The following is a 24,250-nucleotide window of genomic DNA, read 5'->3' as shown; positions in this document are numbered from 1 at the left end:
AGTTGTTGCAAGCATAGTGTGCCAGAGGTGGAGAGATCACAGAGCGAAGCAAGTCCCTGGCAGAGTTTGTTGGAGTTGATGAAATCCAACTCCGAAGACGCCCAAGATCACCTGCATGCGAAAACCTGTCAAAGAGAAGCCAAGGAGAGAAGAGCATCTTCGGAGTTGGATTTCATCAACTCCAACATGGTATCAGAGCAACAGCATAACCCCCCCTTTAATGCAGACAGGGTGTGATGAAAGGCAACTGAGAAGGTGGGCCAAAGTCTCCTGCAGACGAACCAAGGATGACGAGAGAGGGAAAGAGGTACAAAACACCTATAAAGACACGATCACACTGACGTTGCATGGGGCTAATGTTGTAGAAGGGACACTCACTTGACAAAGGGAGAAGTCTTTGTCACCAAGCAACTTTCCCACCATCGAGGACTTCCTGATGAAGTTCAAATCCCTACGTGCAATTTTACAGGGATGTGGGAAGAACAAAACGGATAATGAGTGCATATTTTTTATACTCTCAAAGCTGAAGGGGCAGTATTAGGTTTTTTCTTCTACTTTCTACTCCACCATGGATGCCCTTGGAGACAGTCATAGGATGCCTACATTTGAGAAATTTTGTGACCGGTTGACTAGGGAACAGGCAAAGATCCAGCAGGTGGATGGCTCTGGCTCTTCCAGCCAACCATTGGTTGCTCAAAATTCTAAGGGGAAATCAAAGAAGAAAGGTAAATCGAAGAAAGATACATCAAAATCTGATCCTAAGCCTCCAGCTAATCCTCCAGCAAACCCTTCCAAGGGTAAAGATTCTTCAAAGTCGGGTGAATCTACCTCCAAGACCAAGAAGAAATCGAGTGAGAACTGCCGTTTTTGTGGGAAAGATGGACATTCAGTTTCCAGGTGTTGGAAACGAATAGAGGCTTTACAGGAAGCCATGAACGAGTATCACATTTCAGCTCCTCAGTCTTCATCTCCACCTACAGGGAAAGGTCATGCTCTTTCTGCACGAGCTACGACTTCAGCGCCTTTATGGATTCTTGATTCCGAGGCTTCTCACCACTTAACAAACACTCCTAAGTTGCTTACTTCACTTGCTCCTTGCGCCACCACACAGATTGCAGTTGGGAACTCTTCACAACTTTCAGTTTTGGGTTCTGGCACTGTTGCTTTGGCCGGGGGCTTTCTACAAGATGTACTTTGTGTTCTTGATATTTCGATGAACCTTCTATCTATCTATCATATTTGCCACTCTGGCTCTGGGAAGATAGTCGAGTTCTCACCACATGATGTGGTTATTCGAGACTTGCATGATCCGAAGATGATTGTGGCCACTGGGAGTGTTGACTCTGCATCACGCCTCTACAGATTTGATGGATTTGAGTCTTCTGATGACACAGGTTCATGTTTAGTTGCACATGTAGATTCAGTAAGCAGACTTTGGCATGAACGTTTTGGGCATATCAATTATAGATATCTTCAACAGATGAGCACACAGGCACTTGTTCTTGGGCTTCCCCATATTTCCTATCCAGATGGTGTTTGTCAAGGATGTGCACTTGGCAAGCAACATAGGGATTCTTTTCCACATAGACGAGCCACTCGTGCTTTAGCACCTTTGCAGTTGATTCATAGTGACCTTATGTCATTTCCGACTCCTTTTTCAAGTGCTAGATACGTGCTTACATTCATTGATGACTTCTCCAAACGCAAATGGGTGTACTTTCTTAAGTACAAGTCTGATGCCTTCCACTCATTTCGAGTTTTTAAGGCATTTGTAGAGAAGCAATCTGGACTTTCTATTCGGCGCATATGCACGGATAATGGGGGGAGTATGTGAACCAGGCTTTCAGAGATTTCCGTTCTGAGCATGGTCTTCAGCATCAGCTTTCAGTGCCCTGCACTCCTCAGCAAAATGGTGTGGTCGAGAGAAAGAACAGAACCCTTCGGGAGATGGCAAATTGCATGATTCAGTCTAGGTCCATGGATTCATGTTTTTGGGCAGAGGCAGTCAATTATGCCAACTACATTCAGAATCGAATGCCTTACAAGGCACTTCGACATGTGACTCCTGAGGAAGCTTGGTCCCATGTCAAGCCTGATGTGTCATCATTCAGAGTTATTGGGAGTACAGCATATGCATTTGTACCTGATGCTTAGAGGAAAGCAATGGAACCGAAGACTCGACGATTGATTTGTGTTGGCTACTGCGAGGCTGTAAAGGCTTACAGGTTATTTGATCCTGATTCCAAAAGGTCCTATTTCTACAGGATGTCCAGTTTGATGAGAGCCCTCCTGCAGTTCATTCCTCACCTCTAGCGCCTCCTCTAGCTCCCATTACTCCCTCTTCATCTCCACTTTGTTTTACGAATGATGAGGATGATGATCATGGTGATCCCGATATACCTCCACCACAGGATCCTCCCCAGATGCCTAAATGGGCTCGAGCTACTGTTGAGGTTGCAGGATCTCTAGCTAGTGACCCATCCACATCCTGTCGCACCAATTCTCACACTGCAGGTTCCAGTCTACTCAGTCATGCTGTTAGTACTGATCCTCAGACTTTTGATTCTAAGACGGGCAGAGGCTAGGCAGGAAGCTCGGGAGACCGCAGAAAAGGCTTGGGAGGAGATTGCCGAATGACTTGCCACCCAACAGATTACATAGGAAGCAGTGCGGACAGCCCTATTAGTGCAACTCGAAAAAAGTGCACGAGGGAAGCAACAGGCAGAACAGCAACTAGCAGCAGCGAAGCAGCAATTGGCAGTAGCACTACAGGAGGACTCAACGAAGAAGGTTCATGATTAGAAAGAAGTTGAGTGCTAGGAGATCACTTTGATGCTGAAAGAAGTAGTGGAAGAGAACTCTCAGATCAGAGCTGATTTGAAAGTTTGGACGGATCAAGTGTATCAGCTTCGACGCAGCCAGTCTTCACAATCTGAGACACAGCCTTCTGGTTCATGATGTCTATGTTGTTTTTATGAATAAATGTAATTAGTTGTTGTGAGTTTTGTTGGGTTGTCGTCCGGAAATGACTTTTCTTTTGGGGGGATGATGTCGTCGGTAAAATTGTGTATCAGCCGATGGGGCCCTTGGAGAAGTTTCTTGTTGTGTGTGTATCAGCCGAAAGATCCCTTCGGGAAGGTTCTTTTTAGGTAGCCGACGGACCCCTTTGGGAAGGTTCTTCAAAAAGTATTTAGACACCCTTTTGGGTCATTGTAATCATCATCAGAAGCATAATGTAATATCTTTGGCATATGCGAATAATAAAATAAGTTTTGTTGTTCTCGTTCATTGTTTGTGTGCATTAATTTCTTTACCCCAGTACGGTAAATAGCACTTAGTGAACATTTGGCCAAATATCTACTATGCTACAAATGTGTTAAGTCACTTCATGTGTGAACCCAAGAAGATTCATCTAATGGCAGCCAAGCATATTTTATTAAATATTGATTTCATTAAGTATGAGAATATTGACCGTAAGAGTACAATAGGATGTTTTAGCCTTGGATCAGCTATAATATCTTGGTTCAGTAGAAAATAGTCAACAGTTGCTCAGAGTTCTACGGAAGCGGAATATATAGCAGCCTCCATGGGAGCACACGAAGCAGTGTCGCTAAGGAAACTTTTATATGGACTATTTGGAAAACCACTAGAATCCACTATAATTCATTGTGACAATCAAAGTTGCATTAAACTTTCAGTTAATTCAGTTTTTCATAACAGGTCCAAACATATAGAGATTCCTTACCACTATATAAGGGCTATGTGGGTAGAGATGTTATCAAGCTGATATACATTAGCATTGAAGAACAAAAGGCAGACATCTTCACCAAACCATTTGCAAGGTTGAAACTTGAGTAATTTAGGAACAAACTTGGAATAACTAAATTGTAATTCAATATTATGTAAATTTGTTATTGAATATTTAATAAAATCAATACTGCAATATTGTGGATGTGTTGTAGCAAGAAAGGTGATGATCTTTCATGCGGATAAGATTACTATTGTAAGGTGACAACCTTAACAATAGTTTGACCTATTGTCATGTGTCTCTAAATTGTTGGAACACATGATGACAAATGTGTCAAGATTGACTACATTGGGTTGAAAGCCCAAAATGTGTTGGGTATCTTGATACAGTGGTTATCACAAAATTCAATTCCGGAATAGACAGGAATAGTGATAACAGTTGATACAAGTGCATTACTAGGTAGTATGCATTCAATCATCTTTCTTCAAAGAGGGAGTGTTAAGAATGTAGCTTCATACAGATTGAAGCATTCTTATTATTACTATGAATTTAATATATTGATGGATATACATATTTGTGATGATGATATAATAATGAAACATACAAATATATATATACTAAATTGTTATATATACATATACATATATATATGTATATATACTATTATTACTCACTATATATATATATATATATATATATATATATATATATATATATATATATATATATATATATATATATATATATCTTAAAATGAATATATTAAAATGATAATAAGTAACGGCTGATTCAAATTAATCATTAACAATGTTTTGGATCGGTACAAAGCCACCGATACGACTATTGGTAAATTAGCTAACATGCCCGATACACTATTAGATGGAAATGTAAAGGAGTCACGACCATGAAGGGCTGTGACTCCCCGTGGCATTTGCCATGGAGAAGTCACAACCCTTCATGATTGTGACCCCCAGAATTCATATATATGTTTACCGATGGCTGTTGTGAATTGATCAATCAATTACAATGGCATTGCATTATTTCCAGCAGTCATCAAATTAATAGATCAAACATCCTATCTCAGATTTGGTTATATATAGTCATAGAAATCAGACAAGTTCTGATTCATATTGTTAATAAAGTCAGAGATATCAAAAGACATCAAGAATATACATCAAATAAGATATTAATAAGTGTACAACAGTTATTCAGATTTAATAAAAAGAGTTTAGATTAATCTCTAGAAAAGATCTATATTCTTAACACCTCTAATCACCAGCATTAGCCTACAAGGACTCAATAATAGACTGAACCCGTCCACTATCAAGATCATGCTAAAAAGGGGGCATTACACTTGGCCCGACGTGTAGGCAAGACAACTATGAAAAAAATTTAATGGGTTGCTCGTAGGGTTGTCTCATGGGTGACTAATGTTGAAGAAAGTTGTCCCGAAGCCTCAAGGCCTCTTGAAGTTAAAATGCGAGGTACATCTAATCAAGGAGGGGAGAAATTAGGTCTCTCTGAACAAGTAGTACAATCTCCCTCTAATCTCATAGAGGATAGGGCAATGGAAAATGAAGTGGGACTCTATCTCAGCAACCCTCACACCGCAGAACTGGAAGATCTTATCCTTTCTCGAAAACTAATGGTCGATTTGTATGGATAGCCAAGGCTATGCAGAGTGCATGCGACCGTGAGACATGTACGAAGGTCGATAATGTTCTCATCCTATATATCAAGAAAGTGCGTCACACAGAAAGCCATCTTTGGGCGAAGCCCCCTAGTGGGGCTCACCCAAGTAGTGAGGACATATTGAATGCAAATGTCCATCCAGACATGAATGTTCAGCTCATTTTAGGATAGCAAGAGATGAATTGGGGTATCCATAGAGTACTGGAAAGGAGGAAGGTGATCAATATCGATCCCAAACAAACCCAGAAGCATTGAGGCTTGAGCGAACTAGCACTCTGCCCAACCAGAGGTATCGAAGCATGCAATGACCTCTTGGGAATGATGGGCAAGGTAGGAGTATCTGTACCGACCCTCCAAAGAGACATCAAAGTACCTTAGGCAATGTTAGCACCAAACAAGGTCAAAAAAAGTACCAAGTCTGAAAGGGTAGGCCCCAAACTCTACAAGTACAATAGTGAGAGATGTAGACTAGCTGCATTTAATAATGCACTAGAGACGAAGAGCCTAGACCCACTCCACAAAGGCTTGGTTAGACTCTAGCAAAAACGGCCGTGCCACAAACCCACGGAGCAGCCTCAATCTAATCAAAGTATCCATAAGGGTCAACATAGATGCAGTGTCCTCGAAGTGATGTCGGATACACTCTCTCTCAACAAAGGCCAAGGCGCCATACTAATTGTTGATACAAGGCTGCATAGCAAGTCTCGTACTAAAGCAAGGGCCACAGAAATTGACCCCCAAATAAGTCTATGATGTAGAGATCTCCACCTCCATGCCCTGAAAGAAGAATTGAAAGTGAGACGTCTTGAGGCAATTTAAGAGAATTATGTTAGTCATCCCCAAGTTGACCTTCATCTCGCACAAGTTGTTGAAGGAAGCAATGCCATCCAAAAGTCTCTATAAACCCTTTGGAGAGGATGCCAAGAGGACCACATCGTTCGAAAAGAGCGAGATAGAAATCAAGACCTAGTGTAAGTAACAACCGTCACCCAGAAGTGAATGTGCCTCAAGAAAAGCTTCTGGTTCATCAATGTAAAGCTCAAACAAGGTGGGAGATAAAAGACAACCCTGCTTCACATCACTAGTGCTCTGGATAAGGTCCAACACCCCACGAGGAGTCAAAATGTGATTGGTAACCATCTCATAGAGACTCCTAATTATAGTCAAGAGAGTCTTGGAATTATCAATATCGTGAAGTCTTTGGAAAAATGCTCTCCTAAGAACAAAATCAAAAGCCTTGCTTAAACCTTCGAGGACCGAAGGCGAGCCTCCACAATCACAGTCTTGAGAATCAAGATGTGGTCCATGGTCTAATAATTATATTACAAGATCGCCTATCCTCTAGCCTGAAGATGTCTCTGATCCAACTTAGGGAAAGGATGATATGCAAGATTGAAGAATACAGCTTCGAAAAAGTGGGCCCAACTATAATAGTCTTGTAGTTGTTAAGATCTAAAGCTAGCCAATCCTTATGAATCAGATGGATAATATGCTAGGACCAAGATGAAGGGAACCCCATGCAAACAACTCTATTGAAAAATTAGTAAGGAAGCGACCTAAAATAATGATGCCCACCTTGAAGAGTTCTACCTATAATCCTTCCTAATTTGTAGCCTTGCTACTATTCATGGATCTAACCACCTCGTTGATCCTGGTGCAAGTATTAATATGGCAATGGTGGGAGGGGTGACAATGATGGAGGGTTGGCGAAGAATATCATAGAGGGTGCACCAAAAGGCCTTGGGTGAGTGGAGGAGGAAGGCTCTAACGATATTATTGCAATGCACGATGAAGGTGTGCTTTTTAAAGTGAAAGAACTAGCAGTAGAAGTACTTTACCCACGAGAAGCAGATTGGATAAAATGTGGAGATCGTACAAAGGGAGTAATTGAAGGACTTACAATCATCATCATACCACTGATTAATAGGGCAATTACTTTTACGCTTTGGGTGGGGGATCAACGAGGTTGAATAATCAGGGAAGGATAAGACAAAAACCTCCCAAATGAAAATAGAAAGGTAGTCAAATATGGCAGAGGCATGCTCGAGGGAAGGGAAGGAATCTAAAGGAGTTGTCTAAGATGTTGGATGAATATGTCGTCGCCACTGTTGTCAAAGTAAAGGGAGATGTGGGGGGAGGAGGTGGAATAAGGGAGGGGGACGCGACAAGGGAGAGGAGGGGGAGGGGAGGCCCAAATAGTAAGGCCAAGGAGGGCATGGTCTGCAAGAGGAACGGGGTGATGGTAAATTGGCTAACAAAGGGAATGAGAGAGGAACAAGAGAGGGCATAGTCAACTACATTCACACCCCACAATGAGGCCAAAAAGTGAACAAACAAGACACTGAAAAGAAAAGATGGTCGTTCAAAATCACCAATCCAGAAGGCACAATTGGAGTAAGTGGCGGTTGTACTTCGTAACAAGATAGAAGGAATCGTCAGAGGATCACTAGGGGCCCAACGGTGATGGATTTGACTCACAAGTGCACATTGAATCCACCACCCAGTTATTAAGGGGGATTTGTAGGTCCCTAGTCTGTGCATTGAAGTCACCAACAATAATGACATCCCCTACAAGAGAGAATTGAGCAATGCTATCACCGAATTTTTTGAAGGGATCACCATCTGGCCCATTATGAATAGCATAGAAAGAGGACATCAATGGAAAAAAGAAAACAACAATGTAAATATCCCTAAGGTGAGAAGTCACTTAGCAAACACAAATCCGCATAAATGTGGTAGAGTTTTCGAAGTAAACAACAAAAGTCGTATTTTGGAGCCAGTTGTTCGCAAGGCGAGCAATCCCATCAGAAGTTCTAACCCCACCAAGCACCAAACGTCATCACTGTAAGTTGATAGCTAGTGAAAACTGAAGACAGCAGGAATCGGAAAGCAAGCGAGGAGCTCTCATACATCTCAATCACTAGAAAAAGATCAACTCAACCAATATATCGCAAAGCAAACCCAGCAAGGACCAAAATGTTTTGTTACCATTGCACCTATTGACATGCAGGGAACCAACACTACACTCCCTCATGCCCAACTACACCTATGACCATCATTTAGCAATAAAAGCTGCTCGAGTATTCATACTTGGTGGGAAAGACTCTAATCACTTCCTTTAGGTTCCTGATAACTGCCCATTTGCCATCAAATCTCGTTGCATCCACAAGTTCCCTAGACTGTCTAAGTCAGCCACTTGTGATTGGTGAGATCTTCATCAAGAAAGATCTTCGTGGGGAGAAGGAATAACTTCCTCCTACCCTTGAGAGCCTGAAGGCAATCCAGAGAGGGCAAAAAGTAGAGTGAAAGAGTATTGTCATAACCAAACCAAGCCATGTCCAAGGTGATGTCTGAAATCCCAAGTTGTTCATCGACGAAAGAATTTCATGCCTCAAGGGGGTCGAGATCAAAAAGAGGAAGACCACGAACTTCCAAATTTAGTTCGTACACCCTCCTGGTGTGTTCCTTAATAATTTTGGTCTAAACAAGCTCATCCACGTCAAAAAGAGGTGTGTTGCTGTTGTTACAAACTGTGGACCAAGACTTCAATTACGTTTTGATTTCTATCTTCAAGGACTTATTTTGTTATTTAGTTCTTTCAAAACTCTAGTCCAACTGTTGTTTGATCTTCGTACTCTCTACTATGGCTAAGGACAATCCCGTTAAGACGTCAGATATCAACAATATATTAGCATCCAAATGTTTCTTCAAAACATTGTAATCAGAGGTAAAACTATGAGTTTATCAAAGAGGCTAGAAACTGTGTCCCAAAGACGCTTGTTCTCGGTTTCCAACCTGCACACCCCTCACCCAAATCAAAGAACCCTTGGAGGGCACTTGTAGGTATGTCCACAAGGGTATGATTGTACACATAGGGGCCTCCTTGCTAGTAGAGTCCATAACAAGCATCTGAGTAGACCAAGCAAAGAAGCCCAATCAGCAAAACAAGCAAAAACAAGCTAACACCAATAGAGAAAACCAGCAAAGCACCAAGAGAACCACAACCCAACAAGGAAGAAAGAGCAAAAAGGGAAAGAAAAGAAGCCATCAGCAGGTGAATAGAGAAAAGAGTTCTCAAGCGGAGCCTGCAAAAGGAAGTTGGGAAGAAGCACAAGAAGCCAAAAAGAAGGGAGCAAGACAAGTGACAACCATGACAAATCCCACACCAAACCAAAGCCAACACTGCGCGCACCACACAAGCAATCAAGCAAGCACAAACGAAGGAAAAACGAGGCAGCAACCAACCGCAAACAAGAAACAAACAATGCGGGCAAGAGGGAATGAAGTGCTACACTGAAAAAACCACCAGCCAAAACTGACACAAATAGCCAACAAAATGCAAATGCAAACGTAGCTCCAATAAACCAGCAGAAAACATGCGAGCAACAAACAACAACACAGAGTGAAGACAGGAAGCAAAGTATAAGCTCAAATCCCACAATAAACAAAGATCTACATACCCATCAACATGCTCGTGCGAAGATCATGCAAGCAGTGGTAGACATGACCGTAACACAAAGGTTGCTCATGGAAAAATATCTCTAATTTTTTAATGTATTTAATATACTACTTTATCTTTTCATTTCCTTTATTTTTCACTTCCCATTTCTCATTCCTCCTAATCCCCTATTTCATTTCCTATTAAGCTATATTCTGCTCTTTAGACTATCAAATGTATTGTACATAATTTTACTTACTTTCATGATTGCTCTTCAATGAAAGTCGTAGATTCAAAAGAATTAAATGTTGATAGAAACACCTCATCATAGTCCTATATTTTTCAATTAAAAAATCCATTCAATCAACTCATCTAATCTTCAAAACAACTCTCCAAATCAAGAACTGCTTCATGATTTGTTTTGTGCATTTTGTGGCTTCATTCTTTCATGAACAACTCTCTATCTCAGGACTCTAATTCAAAGGATGCCAACTCACTGCCAAATTTCTCAAGTGTTTGATGTACTTTCTCTATTCTCAATCAAAAATGTGTTCCACATCCAGTTGTCATACTCTTTGGCAACAATCAACCATCCTCTCCTGAGTAATGCATCATACGCTTTCTTCTGCAATAAAATGATTAGGAAGTATTGGATCTCAAACATTATCTTTTGCACCATTACCATCCCTAACGATTTGATTCTATAGGGATCAACACCTACCACATTAAATCTAAGTGGTCGTGATTTCCCAAGGCACTACCAACTATCTTCTAGCAATATAATTAATCCTAAGCCTCAATCAATGATAGTATTTATGAGGTTCCTCCCCATGATGCCTATCTAAATGGCAATAGCTTGCTTCCTAATGACTATCGTCAACAACACCAAGTCTTCCTAACACCAAATTTGGTCATCAATGACTATGTTGGTAATCTCCACTCTTAGTTGAGGCATGGTTTAGAGATTTGTCGCCTTGATGGATATAGTTAATTGTAGTACCTACTAAACTATGTTCTTCTCTAACTCCAACTACGAGGACATACTTACAATTGTGTTGAAGGTTCTTTGTTCCTTTGTCACACTCGTACCACTACTCTAACTTCTCAAAGTCGTTCCTTCTCAGTAGAAGATCTAGGTATGCCACCATTGTCTATGATCCCGTGATTGGCAGAACTATCTCATCTTGTTCTTCCAAGTCCAGCACACTAATAACCTTTTGCTTTGGGCAATTGGTGCCTTCATGGTCACTTGGTCCACATTGTTTCCACAATAATTGTACATTATCTTTCTTATTTTAGCACTCTCACACAAAGCGTCCCATTCACTACATTGTCCACACTATGTGATAGGACATCCTTGGAGCTAAACTATATTTAATTTCCTCCTCATTGATTTCCATAACCACCTAGCTATGCATTGTGTGGATTCTCCATGCACGAAGAGTACTTTCATACTTCTAAACTTCAAATGATAAGGGCACTTATTTATTGAATGACATCACCTCACAATTCTCACAAAATGTCTTTCTAGGATAATTACATTTAGTGTGCCCCTCAATTTTGCACTCAATATGACATAGTTCATTAGTTCTTTATTGATTCCTTTCTCTACCTTCATAACTTTTATCATATCCCATCATAGCACATAGAATGTTTTTTATTCATCATTGCTGTCATCTTTGGTGCTCTTGTCTTTATTTGTCCTCCTCTTTCCTTAGAAGAATGTTTTATTTTCACTCTCACTGTCCATTAGCCAATTGTGATCCTCAGCATACGAGGACAAAGGTACCACTTTCATCTTCTTGTGCAGTGATAGGACCAATCCATTGATGAACCACCACTTTTCAGCATATCAATTGGTCAATTTCACCCACAATTCATTGTGCCTATGATTGTAAGCTCCTATATTCACGTTCTTTCCTTGTTTGGTGTTATAAATCCCCGTGACAATCTCATTGTTGTCCAGTAGCAATTTAAACACAACCTAGAACACCTTCATTGCACTCCAAGACATTGTGAATTCATCATCAAGCCTGTGATTCCTCACAGTGTTGCTAGAAATTATCTTAGCCAATAGTCTTTGTCCAAATTTTTTTGCATATCTTGCAACACTTTGCCATGTTCTTTGGGTCATTTTTTCCTGTCAACATGTGGACTCAATGGAATCACCATCTTTCTTGGTCAATACACACCCTGTGCTTTAAACCTCAATGGATTGTTTTTCTCTTAATGTTCTAGTGCTTCACCTGCACGCACAGCTACATACAAGTCCTCTAAACATCCACTCTTAGCATCCCTTACACTTTAGTTACATCCTGTAAAGGTTTGTAGGATCTTTGATAAAGATAAACTAAATCTCTTTTCATACAATATCAAATTTCAATATATACTGATATAGATATTATCAGAACTGTATATACAACCGAATTTGTTTCTGATTAATAATATCGATGTGCTCTAGATAATAAGATATAGTAAGTAGATTGATAATGTTTCTGATCAGAGACCGAATGATATATGTATTTAACAAATTTGAGTGAGGCAACGATATATGTCTTTTACTTGATTGTTATCGCTGGTGAAGAGCAGATCATTGCCATTGTTATTGATGATCTGATTCACCCAGCGATCGGTGATAATATATGAGAAGAATGGGTGCATGTCCCGTAGGGACATGACTATTGTCAATATAAAAGGATCTTCTGCAAATGTTTTCGTGGGAAGGAGAATGCTTGGAATATCAGACTGTTGTATATTGTGTGTCATCCAAACTACATTCTCAACCCACATATATATCCTTCTAGAGAGTATGTCCCTCAAGGGACACAACCTTTGGCATCTAACTAACAAATTTGTTTATCCCTAAGCCAGTGATTATAGTAAATAAGTTAGTTATGATCAACTAAGTTTAGCCAAGAACAAACTAATGTATTTGCTTATAAATCGCTGGCACCTTTAGAGAAAATATAAATTATGTTGAAAGCCATTCATAAGGAATATATGCCTAGAAGAGGAGGTACGGTCTGTACCATCAGACCTGTAGGTTATCTAGGTTAGATTCTTAACAACTATACATGGCCAATGGCCACGTAGAGTCATAGCCCTATGGGGTCATGCACTTCTGATAAACTAATTGTTTCAATAACAAACTAACAACAATCAGACATAGATTGTGATTAAGTGTGTGTGTCTCTGTGTCTCTGTGTGAGGAAATCACAGATCATATACCTAACATATCTGTGAACTTCACTTCTTCTGAAGCTACACATTAACACATTCTGCTTAGTTTTTGGAATCTCCTCTCCCTAGAGTCTTTGACTTGGTTTTCCAATTCTCGATTCCTCTCACTAGAAGGACAGTTCTCAAATGTACTGTATGTTATCCTCAAATATATTGATTGATTCATGTGAACGGTCTCTTCATCTTCTGTTGACGTCAATATAGGCAACTGGCCTAGTTAGTTAGCAAGGTCTTGGTATATTTTGTTAGGCAAGAATAAGTGTCTAGTGATTTCTTCCCGATCTCCCTTTGATATATTCGTAGTAAAGGTTTTCCTCTCTTCTCATCTACAACTTTAGATTTTACTTCGTTCTTAGGAAGTGCTTTGAGTTGAAAATCATTTCACTAGATTTTCCTCGAGTGTTTCTCAATATCTTTTATTCCTTTTATCCTACAATCCTTAGCAATCGCCTGATCACTTGGTCTTGACCACCTTGTGGCCCCTTCTCGCCTTTATCAATATCTAATGGCATGAATCACACAATTATGGCCCAATTTCGAAGGAAACAATGTAAAATGTTTATTACTATATCTAATTAATTAAATATATAAAAAAATTATAAAGATGACAATGCATACCAAATACAGGAGTAGAATATGTCTTATTCACTTGTGATTATTACATAGAAGAAGACCAGAGATGGTCAGTCAAGGATCACAGTGGATTCCACATCATCATCCTCCCTTCGTTTGTGATACACAACACATTTAGAGGACTCAATGGTAGCCAAGAGAAACACAGCCATCAATCAATTGTGCTTATAACTGCCCAAAAGTGACAAACTTAATACAAACAATTAATACAATATCGGATAATGAATATTATTGAGCATAACAATAGACATTGTTTAATATAAAGATATTTGTTAGCCCACTCCCTAGTAATATTATCCAAAAGGATAAATTTATCACCATAAATATATCAAATCATAAGCTTTCTAATTCTTTGCACCCACAATCATATTTATTACCATAAATATATCAATTGTAAGCTTTCTAATTCTTTGCACCCACAATCCCACAAACACAATTTCTATATCAAGTAACAATAACATTTGTTCTAGGGTAACAATAAGTGCTTGAATGCTTGCTTTCTTAACTATGACGAGGATGTTCTGATCTGGATATCTGATCCCAGTGGTATGTTCTCTATTGCCTCTGCCTTTTCTGACTCTTTTGATGATCATGATGAACCTTGTTGGGCTAGGGCTTGGGTGAAAGGTTTGACTCCCAAAGTTAATATCTTCTTTTGGATTCTTTTGCAAAATAAAATATTAACTCTGGACAATCTTAAGAAGAGAGGCTTCATTATTGTTAATCGATGTGTTCTTTGCAAGAATGATGGGGAATCAGTGGATCATATTATGCTACATTGTCCCTTTACTAAGGTGTTTTGGGATAAAATTTGGAGTTTAATGAATATGGATTGGGTTTCTCATGCTTCCATCCAGCTGTTCTTTTCTAGCTGGAAAGTTCCTTCCAAGAATGCTTTGATTATTAAATTGTGGGACTTTATCCTTCCTTATCTGTGTTGGGACATCAGGAAGGAGCGCAATGATAGGATCTTTAGAGGGGTGGATTTCAATCCTACTCAGGTTTTTCACAAAATCAAGGTCCTTTTAATTGAAAACATTAAATATTGTGAATCTTGACAGCAACCTTGTAATGAGTGGGAAGATGGGGATGCTTATTAACTGGAATATAAGAAGTTTGAGTATGAGTATAAAGGATCCTAATCCTAGGGATAGTGCTAGGTGGGATTGTCCTCCGCTGAATTGGTTTAGGATTAATTTTGACAGGGCCTCGAAAGAGAACCCGGGCACTGCAGGATGCGGAGTTGTTATCAAAAATTCTAATGGTGACTTTGTTGGTGGTATGGCTATACCTTTAGGGAATCAAACTAATCATGTTGTTGAAGCTTCTGCTGCTCTTCATGGTCTTATTTATGCCAAAGGTATGAATTTGAAGAATATATGGATAGAAGGTGACTCACTTAATATCATTAATTGTTTAAATAAAATTAATCCACCTTCGTGGACTATTAGTAATATTATTTCCAAGGCATTAAACATTATTAATTTGTTCCAAAACTGCATTATAACTCATAACTATAGAGAAGCTAATGGTTTAGCTGATTGGGCTTCGAATGTGGCATGTTTAAATGATCACATTATCATTTGGGAGTCATATAATACCCTACCTCCAGATGGTCGCGATCATGTCAATCATGATAAATGGAGATCTCAACAAAAATCCTTTAATTATGATGTTGTTAACGAATTATGAGAATGACTCATTTGGTGTGAGGTGGGTTATAATTTTTAGAAAGGTGGGCAGCTCGTACGGATTCTGGGTTGTTTTTTCCTTCCCTCTTTTCAATAGTGGTCTGCGCAGAGAATTTTGGGGTTTACAGAGAAAGAATACTAGTGTTTTTGGCTTTGTAAGTATGGGGGGAAAAAAGAAAATGGTGGAGCCACCTAGTTGCGTGGAGTGGAAGAATAAACCGGAGATGTGGGACATTCTAAGGCATGGCAACTTCACTATTTACATGGAGAGGCTCAGAAAAAATAACCTTGCAATTACACACCAATTCATTAAATCATGGAAGGATGGCTCTGTGATGGTTGGGAACCAGCATATGGAGGTCACCAAAGAGGTCATTGCAGAGGCAATAGGGTTGGATATGGATGGGATAAATTTTTACAAGGAAAGGAAGGTCTAGGATAAGGCCATTGATGACTTTGTGGAGACAGAATAGGAGAGGAATCGGCTGATTAAAATAGGTAACTCGTATTATAACTCGGCCTCTGTTTCTTGACCTTGTTGTTTTCTTCTCTTTGTGATTATGGAATATGTGACTCTGGATGCGAGACTCACAAAATTGTATGGTTATCACTTTATGTTGGCAAATCATTTTAGACATGATATTAGGGTCAATTTCCCTTTTTATCTCCTGCAGTCTCTAAGCGTTTCTACACGGGCCATTCGAAATGACCCGAATGGAGAGCATGTCTGCCATTCAGGTCTCATGGTTTTGATTATGAATTTGTTAAAATCCAAAAAAGTTATAAAACCCAGGACTTTGAAAGGCACTGATCAGGATACGGAAGGGAGCATTGAGGAAAACGGCTATGATTCTGAGACACAAGATGAAGTTGAAGGGGGTATGGTTAGTTCGAAAAAGGGTTCGGGTGGAAGTTCAAAAAGGAAGAAAAAGACTGTTCAGGATGTTGATTCTAATCATGACTGGGAAAGTGACTTTGTGGAGGAAATAGTCAGAGACCATTACAATAAGAAGAGTGGCAGCAAAGGAAAGGGCAAAGGTTGTCAAGATGAGCGAACCTCTAATTCTTCTGATGATGAGCCTTTGGCTCGACGAATGGAGAGGAAAAGAAAATCCTTAAGGCGACAGGAGGTTAGTAAAACAAAGAAGAATGGGGATTCAGACAATGAGGATGATGGAGAACAGGGGCATATGTCAAACTTGGGTGATAAAGCTGAAGGTGGGAGAGGGTCTTCCAAGGGTTTATTTGGCAACCCAGGTTCTATTCTGAAGGAGATTGGTATCCTCAAGCAGCAAATGCAATTGTTGGGTAAGGAAATGGAACAACTGAGCAGAACTTCCAGAGGGGAGCAAACTTTAGGCCACCATATTGACAAGCTTTCGGAAGTTATAGGGAATGCTGAAGAAGTGAAAAATCTCATGCATAAGTTCCCAGTGATCGAAGCTAAACAAAGGGTCATGGATAAGGACATTAGCAGCATTCAGGGGAAGGTGTCCGAACTGGAAACTAGGATGGGTAACATGGAGAAATTGGTCAAACAACTGGTGGATAATGTGAGTGTTCTCTTGAAAAGGAATGAGCCTGATAAGGGCCAGGATTCCCATCCAGTGGCTGACTCTTAGGGACCAAGTAAACGTACCCGTGCTCACTCTAAGAAGAATGAGGAGATCCGTAAGAAGGATGAGGTAAAGGCTGCTGCTGAAAATATGCAAACTCTGGTGGATCAGGCTGTTGACTTAATAAATACTTCTTAGCTGGTCAGTTGCTGTTCCTTTGCTGTACTTTTGCTGTTTTTTCCAACTCTGTCTTTTGTGACCTCCTAGATGTTTTTGTTGGAGCTCTGTTTCATGTTGCTGTTGGATACTTTTCACTGTTGCTCTGTTATTTTGTTTATCTCTAGACTTCTGTTGTTTTAAAGGTTTCGGGTCCTTTAAAACCTGTTTTTACTTAATCAAAACATTTGTAATGGGGTTGATCGAATAGAAAAACATAAACTTAGCTGTTGAGGATAAATAAAGTGTAAAAATCTAGAACCACTAGAACACTGCTAAAGTAGAATCTAACTGTACAGTGGTAAAGGAGTGCATCTAGAAACACCTTGGCAGTGTATACACCTGCTCATAACTCCCATTTGTTACCATGGATTCAGAAGTAGAAATACAATCAATAGAACATCAAATCCTTTGCCAACCTATAACTATACATAATGTTTTTATGTTAAAAAAATGTGGAGTGTATAGAGCCTGCAAATATAGCTTCACAAACATTTATGAAACCACTGATGGAACCATAACCATTATAACAGCAGCACTGTCTTTAAATAATTTGTGTAAACACATTGACAAGGATTGCAAAACTTGAGTCCTGACAAAGCATGAACAAAGGAAGAAAAGGCACTAGACCTACAACCACAAGTTTTAAAATTTCAAATATTTGAGGGTTTAGGAGACTTAATCAATTGCTAATCTCAAAACTTATTGAATTGATGACCTCTTCAACTCCAAATGTAAGCTTTCTAATTCCATGCACCCACAATCCCCCACCATAACTATTTCTATAGCAAGTATCACTAAAATTTGTAATGGGGTTGATCCACCAGAGACACATAAACTTAGCTGCAAAGGATAAATAAAGTGTAAAAACATTGAACCACTAGCATGCTGTTACAGTATAATCTAATGGTAAAGCAGAGCATCTACAAAACCCTTGGCAGTGTATACACGTGCTCAAAACTACCATTTTTTACCATGGATTCAGAAGTAGAAATACAATCAATAGAACATCAAGTCCATTTCCAACCTATGACTATTCATAATGTTTTATATTACCAAAATATGGAGTGTGTAGAACCTGCAAATATAGCTTCACAAACAACTATGAAACCACCGATGTCTCCTTAAGAACCATAAGCATTACAACCACAGCACCGTCTTAAAAAGATTTGTTTAAACATATTGACAAGGATTGCAAAACTTGAGGCTTGAGAAAGCATGAATGAAGCAAGGAAATGCATTAGGCCTACAACCATGAGTTTTAAAATTTCAAATATTCTAGGGTTTAGGAGACTTCAATCAATTGTTAATTCCAAAACTTATTGAAAATGAGGACCTCTTCAACTCCAATTTCTTGAACTTTTAAACCAAATTTGCAATGTCATACACTACAGCCTACACAATAACAGATAATATGCAGTGACCCCATCTACCATAAAAAACAGTTCCCCTTGCATTAAACATTTACAACAAGAAGAACCTCACACCATTTTTCTAACTAGCATTTAGATCAACAAACCTTTCCTTTGATCAATATGCAGTGACCCCATCTACCATAAAAAACAGTTCCCCTTGCATTAAACATTTACGACAAGAAGAACCTCACAACATTTTTCTAACTAGCATTTAGATCAATAAACCTTTCCTTTGCTTTCACATATGTGTTATTTTTAAAATTATGACTAGCTAGGTAAAGCATAAAATTAACGAAAAAATTAGTAATATTTATGCTTGCTTATCATCCAATTTGCACTTCATGAAAAAGAGTGTAGTAGATTCAGTATACCCTGTTAAAATATGTAGTTCCACGCTTCTCCAGTAAAATCTTTACGAAGTCCTTATCTCCCATGGAAACACCCCCTGAAGATAAGATGACATCTGCTCCAACAGAAATAGCTTTATCCAGTATATTTTCCAAGTCTTCTGTCTCATCACATGCAATACCTAAATCACATACTTTACATTGTTGCTGAGCACAAGCTGCCAATAGCATGGCTCGATTTGAATCCCTAATCTGCATAAATCAAGTAAAACCAATATAATGGAGAAAAATGTTTTCAACCGTATCTTGGTATACTTCAGTTCATATCAAATTCCCCTTTGTACTTGTCCTGGTTGATGCCTTGCTCACCTCTCTCTTTAAATTCAGGGAGCAATGAAATTCACTCATACTTAAAAGTTGCTAATGCAAACCAGTTATGTTGTTTTCATGTCATGATATTCTTCCAAAGTTTGCGTATGTAACTTAAAAACTGCAGAGATTCAACCATACCTGACCCCGGCCAAGGGAATGTGATGATGGATCTACCAGTTCATCCCCAGTGGAAAGAACTGCAATTGTTGGTCTTGGATAAGCCTGTCAAGAAAGAGCAGAGGGATATCAACCGATCTTTAAATTGATGTCCAAGAAATGAACTAAACTGTATAAGAGTACTTCACGTAATAATCAAATCAGAATAAGTTCTACCTTGACCATTATTACGCCAATTGTGGCCAAGAGTCCAATTTCTGCAGCACCAATCTTCTCACCACATCTTAATACGATTGTCCCTTTTTCAATGTCATACCCCTGCTTGATGCATTTTATAAATAGAAGTTGGTGCTGAATGTAAAGAGTTTATCCCAGTGGAATGCAACAACAATTGCAACTAGTAGCAACAATCGCAAGTAATTCTATTTCTGTGTAATTCCTTAGTTTCTTCAACATTTGACATGAATTCAACAAGACCTTGTGTTGCAGAATAGGAAAAAAGAAAATTGAAGATATCACAAGAAAAGAAAATGTCTTTTTTTTGCAACCCAATGTTTGTCACCAATTGTTCAAGCTAATCTATATGTGAAAAACAAAATTGGAAAGTAAACCAATGCAATCTCCACATTTAAATCTCCCAACAATTGTAAACCTAAGACAATTGCACTGCATCAGCTAGCTGAAGACAAGATCTAGTATAAGCAGTTAAAGGCCTCTGCTATCCTGATAGCTTCTTATTGAGCAGTTGTTCCTTGTCAAGATCATAGTAGGCCCATATCCACACATCACTCACAAAGCCTCCCACATTGAACTCCATTATTGAGAATAAAGATCAATCTTGTAGAAGTGGTCTCCTTTTAAAAGATGCCTTGAATCCTAGAAGTACATGATAGTTTTTTAAACTGGCAAGAATTCAGCAGGAAAATGATATTTACTGTCTTTTTAATGAAATAACAGGTCCTTTTACAATTATTAGACCCATGTAGCAATCTTTACATGAGAGAGAAGCATCGAAGTGGCAATTCAAGGGAAAATTGAGCTCACAGTTTGCTCGAAGTTTTAATTTAGTAGTGCCTTTCTCCTACAAAGGCAGTTGATCATGAAAGGAGGGCTCTGTTTATCAATAAAGCAGCATTATTTAGTATTATAAAGGAAATTATGGGCATGAAAACATCATTTGATTAAATAAGTTGTGGCAGATCCACAAGATTACAGTCAATGATCAGAATGAAGAATCCCCTAAATAGAAGGAATCAATGCAATTAGGAAATTTATACAAGCATGTCGATCAGGACTTGAAGGATCAGCAAACTCTTTAAGAGAAAACTAGTGGCCCACCCTAATCTGTCAAAAAACATGAGAGTTTTTTCAGATCTTGTCAAACATGCGATATGTAAACCCCCTGTATTTTGGTCTGTGACTCGTATTGTTATATGAGTGATTGCAGGATGTTTTGGACAGTCTTTTTTCAATACAAAAGTATACAAACATACAATAAACATGTGCTGCTTGTTTACAAACAGTGTTAAAGACAACTCAACTTCCAATAATTCTATTTGATATTGATAAGAGCTCTGATTACAATATAGTTCAGGTCTGGTAGGAAATATCAAACTGCTACAGATGTTGTTACACCCTCTTAATCTACAGATTTGAGAAAATCACATATAAGAGAATGAGAAATAGGTCTTACAAATCAAAGTTAAACGTACCCTACAGAAATCTTCTGAAGCTTGATGAAGCGGTCCCAATACGCTATCTTATAGGCCCGAAAACCAAGTGAGCGGACACTTAAGACAGTCAAAAATTTATTCGCAGCACCTTCAAATCTGTCCTCTTCAGCTTGAAAACTATCTCAACCAAGTTTGTTGATCTGGACACCAAGAAAGGGTAGAAATAATCCTTCAAAAACAAGGCACTTTCTCCTAGGAAACGCATGCTCTAGAGATGAGATGTATGGCTCTTTGAGGACTGTTTTTTGCTGATAAAGAACTCTTACACACCTCAAAACTATCAAAAAGACTATCTTTTTAATATCTAAGGAAAAACTTGCAAGAGACACCGGAATAGCATGAGAATGGACTTCTCCAATCTCCCAAATGTTGTCATATGGAGCCTAATTAGACTCGGAAGTTACTATTTTCCCACTTTATTCGGTGTGGCTTCCCCCAAATTATTACTAAGAGGGTTTAGGGGCAGCACCCCCAAGACAGGATCAAGCGGCAGCGCCCCAAGACAAGATCAAGACGCAGCGCCCCTTGCAAAGTCCTAGGGCCCAGGTGCGCTCCCCATTGCAGTACATGGTGGGGTCAAGGGGCAACGCCCACCAAGAGGTTTTCGAGGACAACACCCCCAAAGCCAAAAATGACTTTATTGTGGTAAAAGGCGTCGGCTGCTATTTTTCTATTGGATAAATTATTCTAGCCCTAATTTTGTACGCGGCAAAAAACTTGTATAAAATGGCTTAGGGTTAAGGATTTCATAAATGTATGATGAGATTGTAGCTTCTTGCGGTGTCGTCGGTAGAAATTGTGCATCGGTTGACAGGTCCCTTCAGTAAAAGTCTTGTTATGTAGCCGCCGGGTAAACAGTTTGTAGCGGGCATAATGTATCTGGCCGACGGACTCCTTCGGGAAAGTTCTTCGGAAGATATTTATAAACCCTTCGAGGAGATCATATCATATCATAAAAGCATAATGTACTGTTGGTATATGCGAATAATAATAAGAGTTATGTTGTTTGTTGTTCGGTGTTCGTGTCTATTTCCTGTGTGCGTTGCTTAATTAATCAATATGATAAACATTTGGCATCGTTGCCCAATGGACCTAGTACGCAAGCAGGCGGATATGAATTAAATGCCGAATCAGTTGAACAAAGATAAGAGTAAGCTGAAGGAAAAAGATTACATACGCATTGCACAAGAAAATTTAATTTTGGCTCAGCAGACAGAGCACCGAAGGAGATTCCAGAAGATTGCCGACGGAAACAGCAGTGCCGAAGGATTGTTAAAGGAGACTCGACAACAGCTTCAGTTGGTGGAAGAAGCGAGGGAGGAGTTTCTGAACCTGCATACGCCACGGGAAGAGAATCTTGACGGAAGGAGATCGACTTGCACGGCTCGGAGTGCCGACGGAGCACGAGCGTGGAGTGACCTCTTCGTCCGAGATATACTTCTGAAACAAACAGCTTCGGTTGATGAACCCTCTTCTTCACCAAACAGCGCGGGTGTTGAAAACAGCGCGGAAGTCCAAAACAGTGCGGGTATTGAAAACAGCGCGGACGCAGAACAGAGCGCGGGTGTCCAGAACAGCGCGGGTGTGCAGAACAGCGCGGGTGTGCAGAACAGCGCAGGTGTGCAGAACAGCGCGGGTGTTCAAAACAGCGTAGGAGCTCAGAACAGCGCGGGTGCTCAAAACAACGCGGGAGCTCAAAACAGCGCGAGTACACAACAAAACCCTCAACATACAGTGATAATGGCAGGTCCGAAGGAAAAATTGCCTAAATTTGATGGTGATGAAGCAACTGATCCCATTCGACATTGTAAAACATGTGAAACGATCTGGAGAGCAAATGGCATAATAGATACAAACGAATGGATCCGACAATTTCCTGCTACCCTACGGGCTGTTGCCATTGATTGGTTTACTGATGCTGATCCACAGAAATTAAATAGTTGGGATAACATTAAGGAGTTCATTGCAGAATTTCAACTTTTGTGTGAAGATAATGAAATTGTAGCGAAGATATTCAATACCAAGCAAAAGAAGAATGAAACAGTACGGGTCTTCGCCAGGAGATTAAAGGACTTAATCAGTAAAATGGAGAATAAACCGGCAGATGGGCTCCAGAAAAGATGGTTCATTGAAGGCCTTCACCCGAAGCTGCAAAAAAGATGAAGATCGTGCCACCATCAACATACATTGAAGCGTACAATCGGGCAATGAACCTCGAAAGTGACCAAAAGACAAAGAAGAAGAAGAAAACTAGCTCATCAGATTCAGATGACGATGACCCTTCAGGAGAAGATAGCAGCGACGATGACGAGGGAAGCAACAGGAAAGTTCGTGCCCTCCAGAAGGATATGACGCGGATGATGAAGGAATTCAAAAACATGAACAAGGAGACTAAGGGTAATGACCTATGGTGCACGGAGTGTAAGAAAGAAGGCCATACGAAGGGATCCTGCCCGAAAGATCAATTTTGTGAAATCTGCCAGATCCTCGGACACTCGGTAAAGGAATGCCCTTTCAATTTAAAAACAAGGACACCGCAACAAGTGTTCCTGTCACAGGAGGCATTCCCGTTAGGAGGGAACGGGAACACCAGTACGGAAGGTGCCACATCGAGAGGATATAGAAACAATCAGCGCGATCAAAACAACAACTATAATGGTGGGAGGAGTCAAATCCAGTACGATGCCAATGGTCGGCCGATAGTTCAATGCCGCGCATGCAATCTATGGGGTCACTTCACCCGAGAGTGTACAACAACGAACACACCGAAGTTGCTATGCCGATGGTGTGGACCTGGCAATCATGATGATACTAAGTGCCCGAAGTCCGGAGTAAACTTGATCACCGTCGGGACAAACGAAGAAGAGGTTTTGGCCATCACACAGCAGCAAGCGAAAGTGTACCCCGACCCAGCGGAAGAAAAGAAGAGACTGGAGGAAGCACAAGTAGAGATCCAGAAAGCAACACAAGCAGAAACGGCACACCTAAAGGACACGCTAAGTACCTACAGAACATTGTACGGCAAATATTGCAAGCCGAGATACCCATCAGG

The 24,250-nt window shown here is 39.8% G+C and overlaps 1 protein-coding gene across 1 annotated transcript in view; it reads right to left on the bottom strand.

The window, feature by feature from the left end:
- The window catches only part of B73 (molybdopterin biosynthesis CNX1 protein / molybdenum cofactor biosynthesis enzyme CNX1 (CNX1)), a 255,040-nt gene that overhangs the window by 117,757 nt on the left and 113,033 nt on the right, over nt 1-24,250 (bottom strand). Inside the window, exons 5-7 of the mRNA XM_089789691.1 lie at nt 19,682-19,783; nt 19,487-19,570; nt 19,001-19,228 (exon numbers count right to left, since the gene is read on the bottom strand). Coding sequence (XP_089645817.1) covers nt 19,001-19,228; nt 19,487-19,570; nt 19,682-19,783 — 414 coding nt within the window. The remainder of the gene's footprint in view (nt 1-19,000; nt 19,229-19,486; nt 19,571-19,681; nt 19,784-24,250) is intronic.

This window comes from Cupressus sempervirens, chromosome 1 (genome assembly GCF_028749045.1).
Source record: "Cupressus sempervirens isolate cs-2001-9-10 chromosome 1, ASM2874904v1, whole genome shotgun sequence".
Lineage (NCBI taxonomy): Eukaryota > Viridiplantae > Streptophyta > Pinopsida > Cupressales > Cupressaceae > Cupressus > Cupressus sempervirens.
Note: the sequence above shows the minus strand (reverse complement) of the source record. Positions and strands in the feature narration are given on the sequence as shown.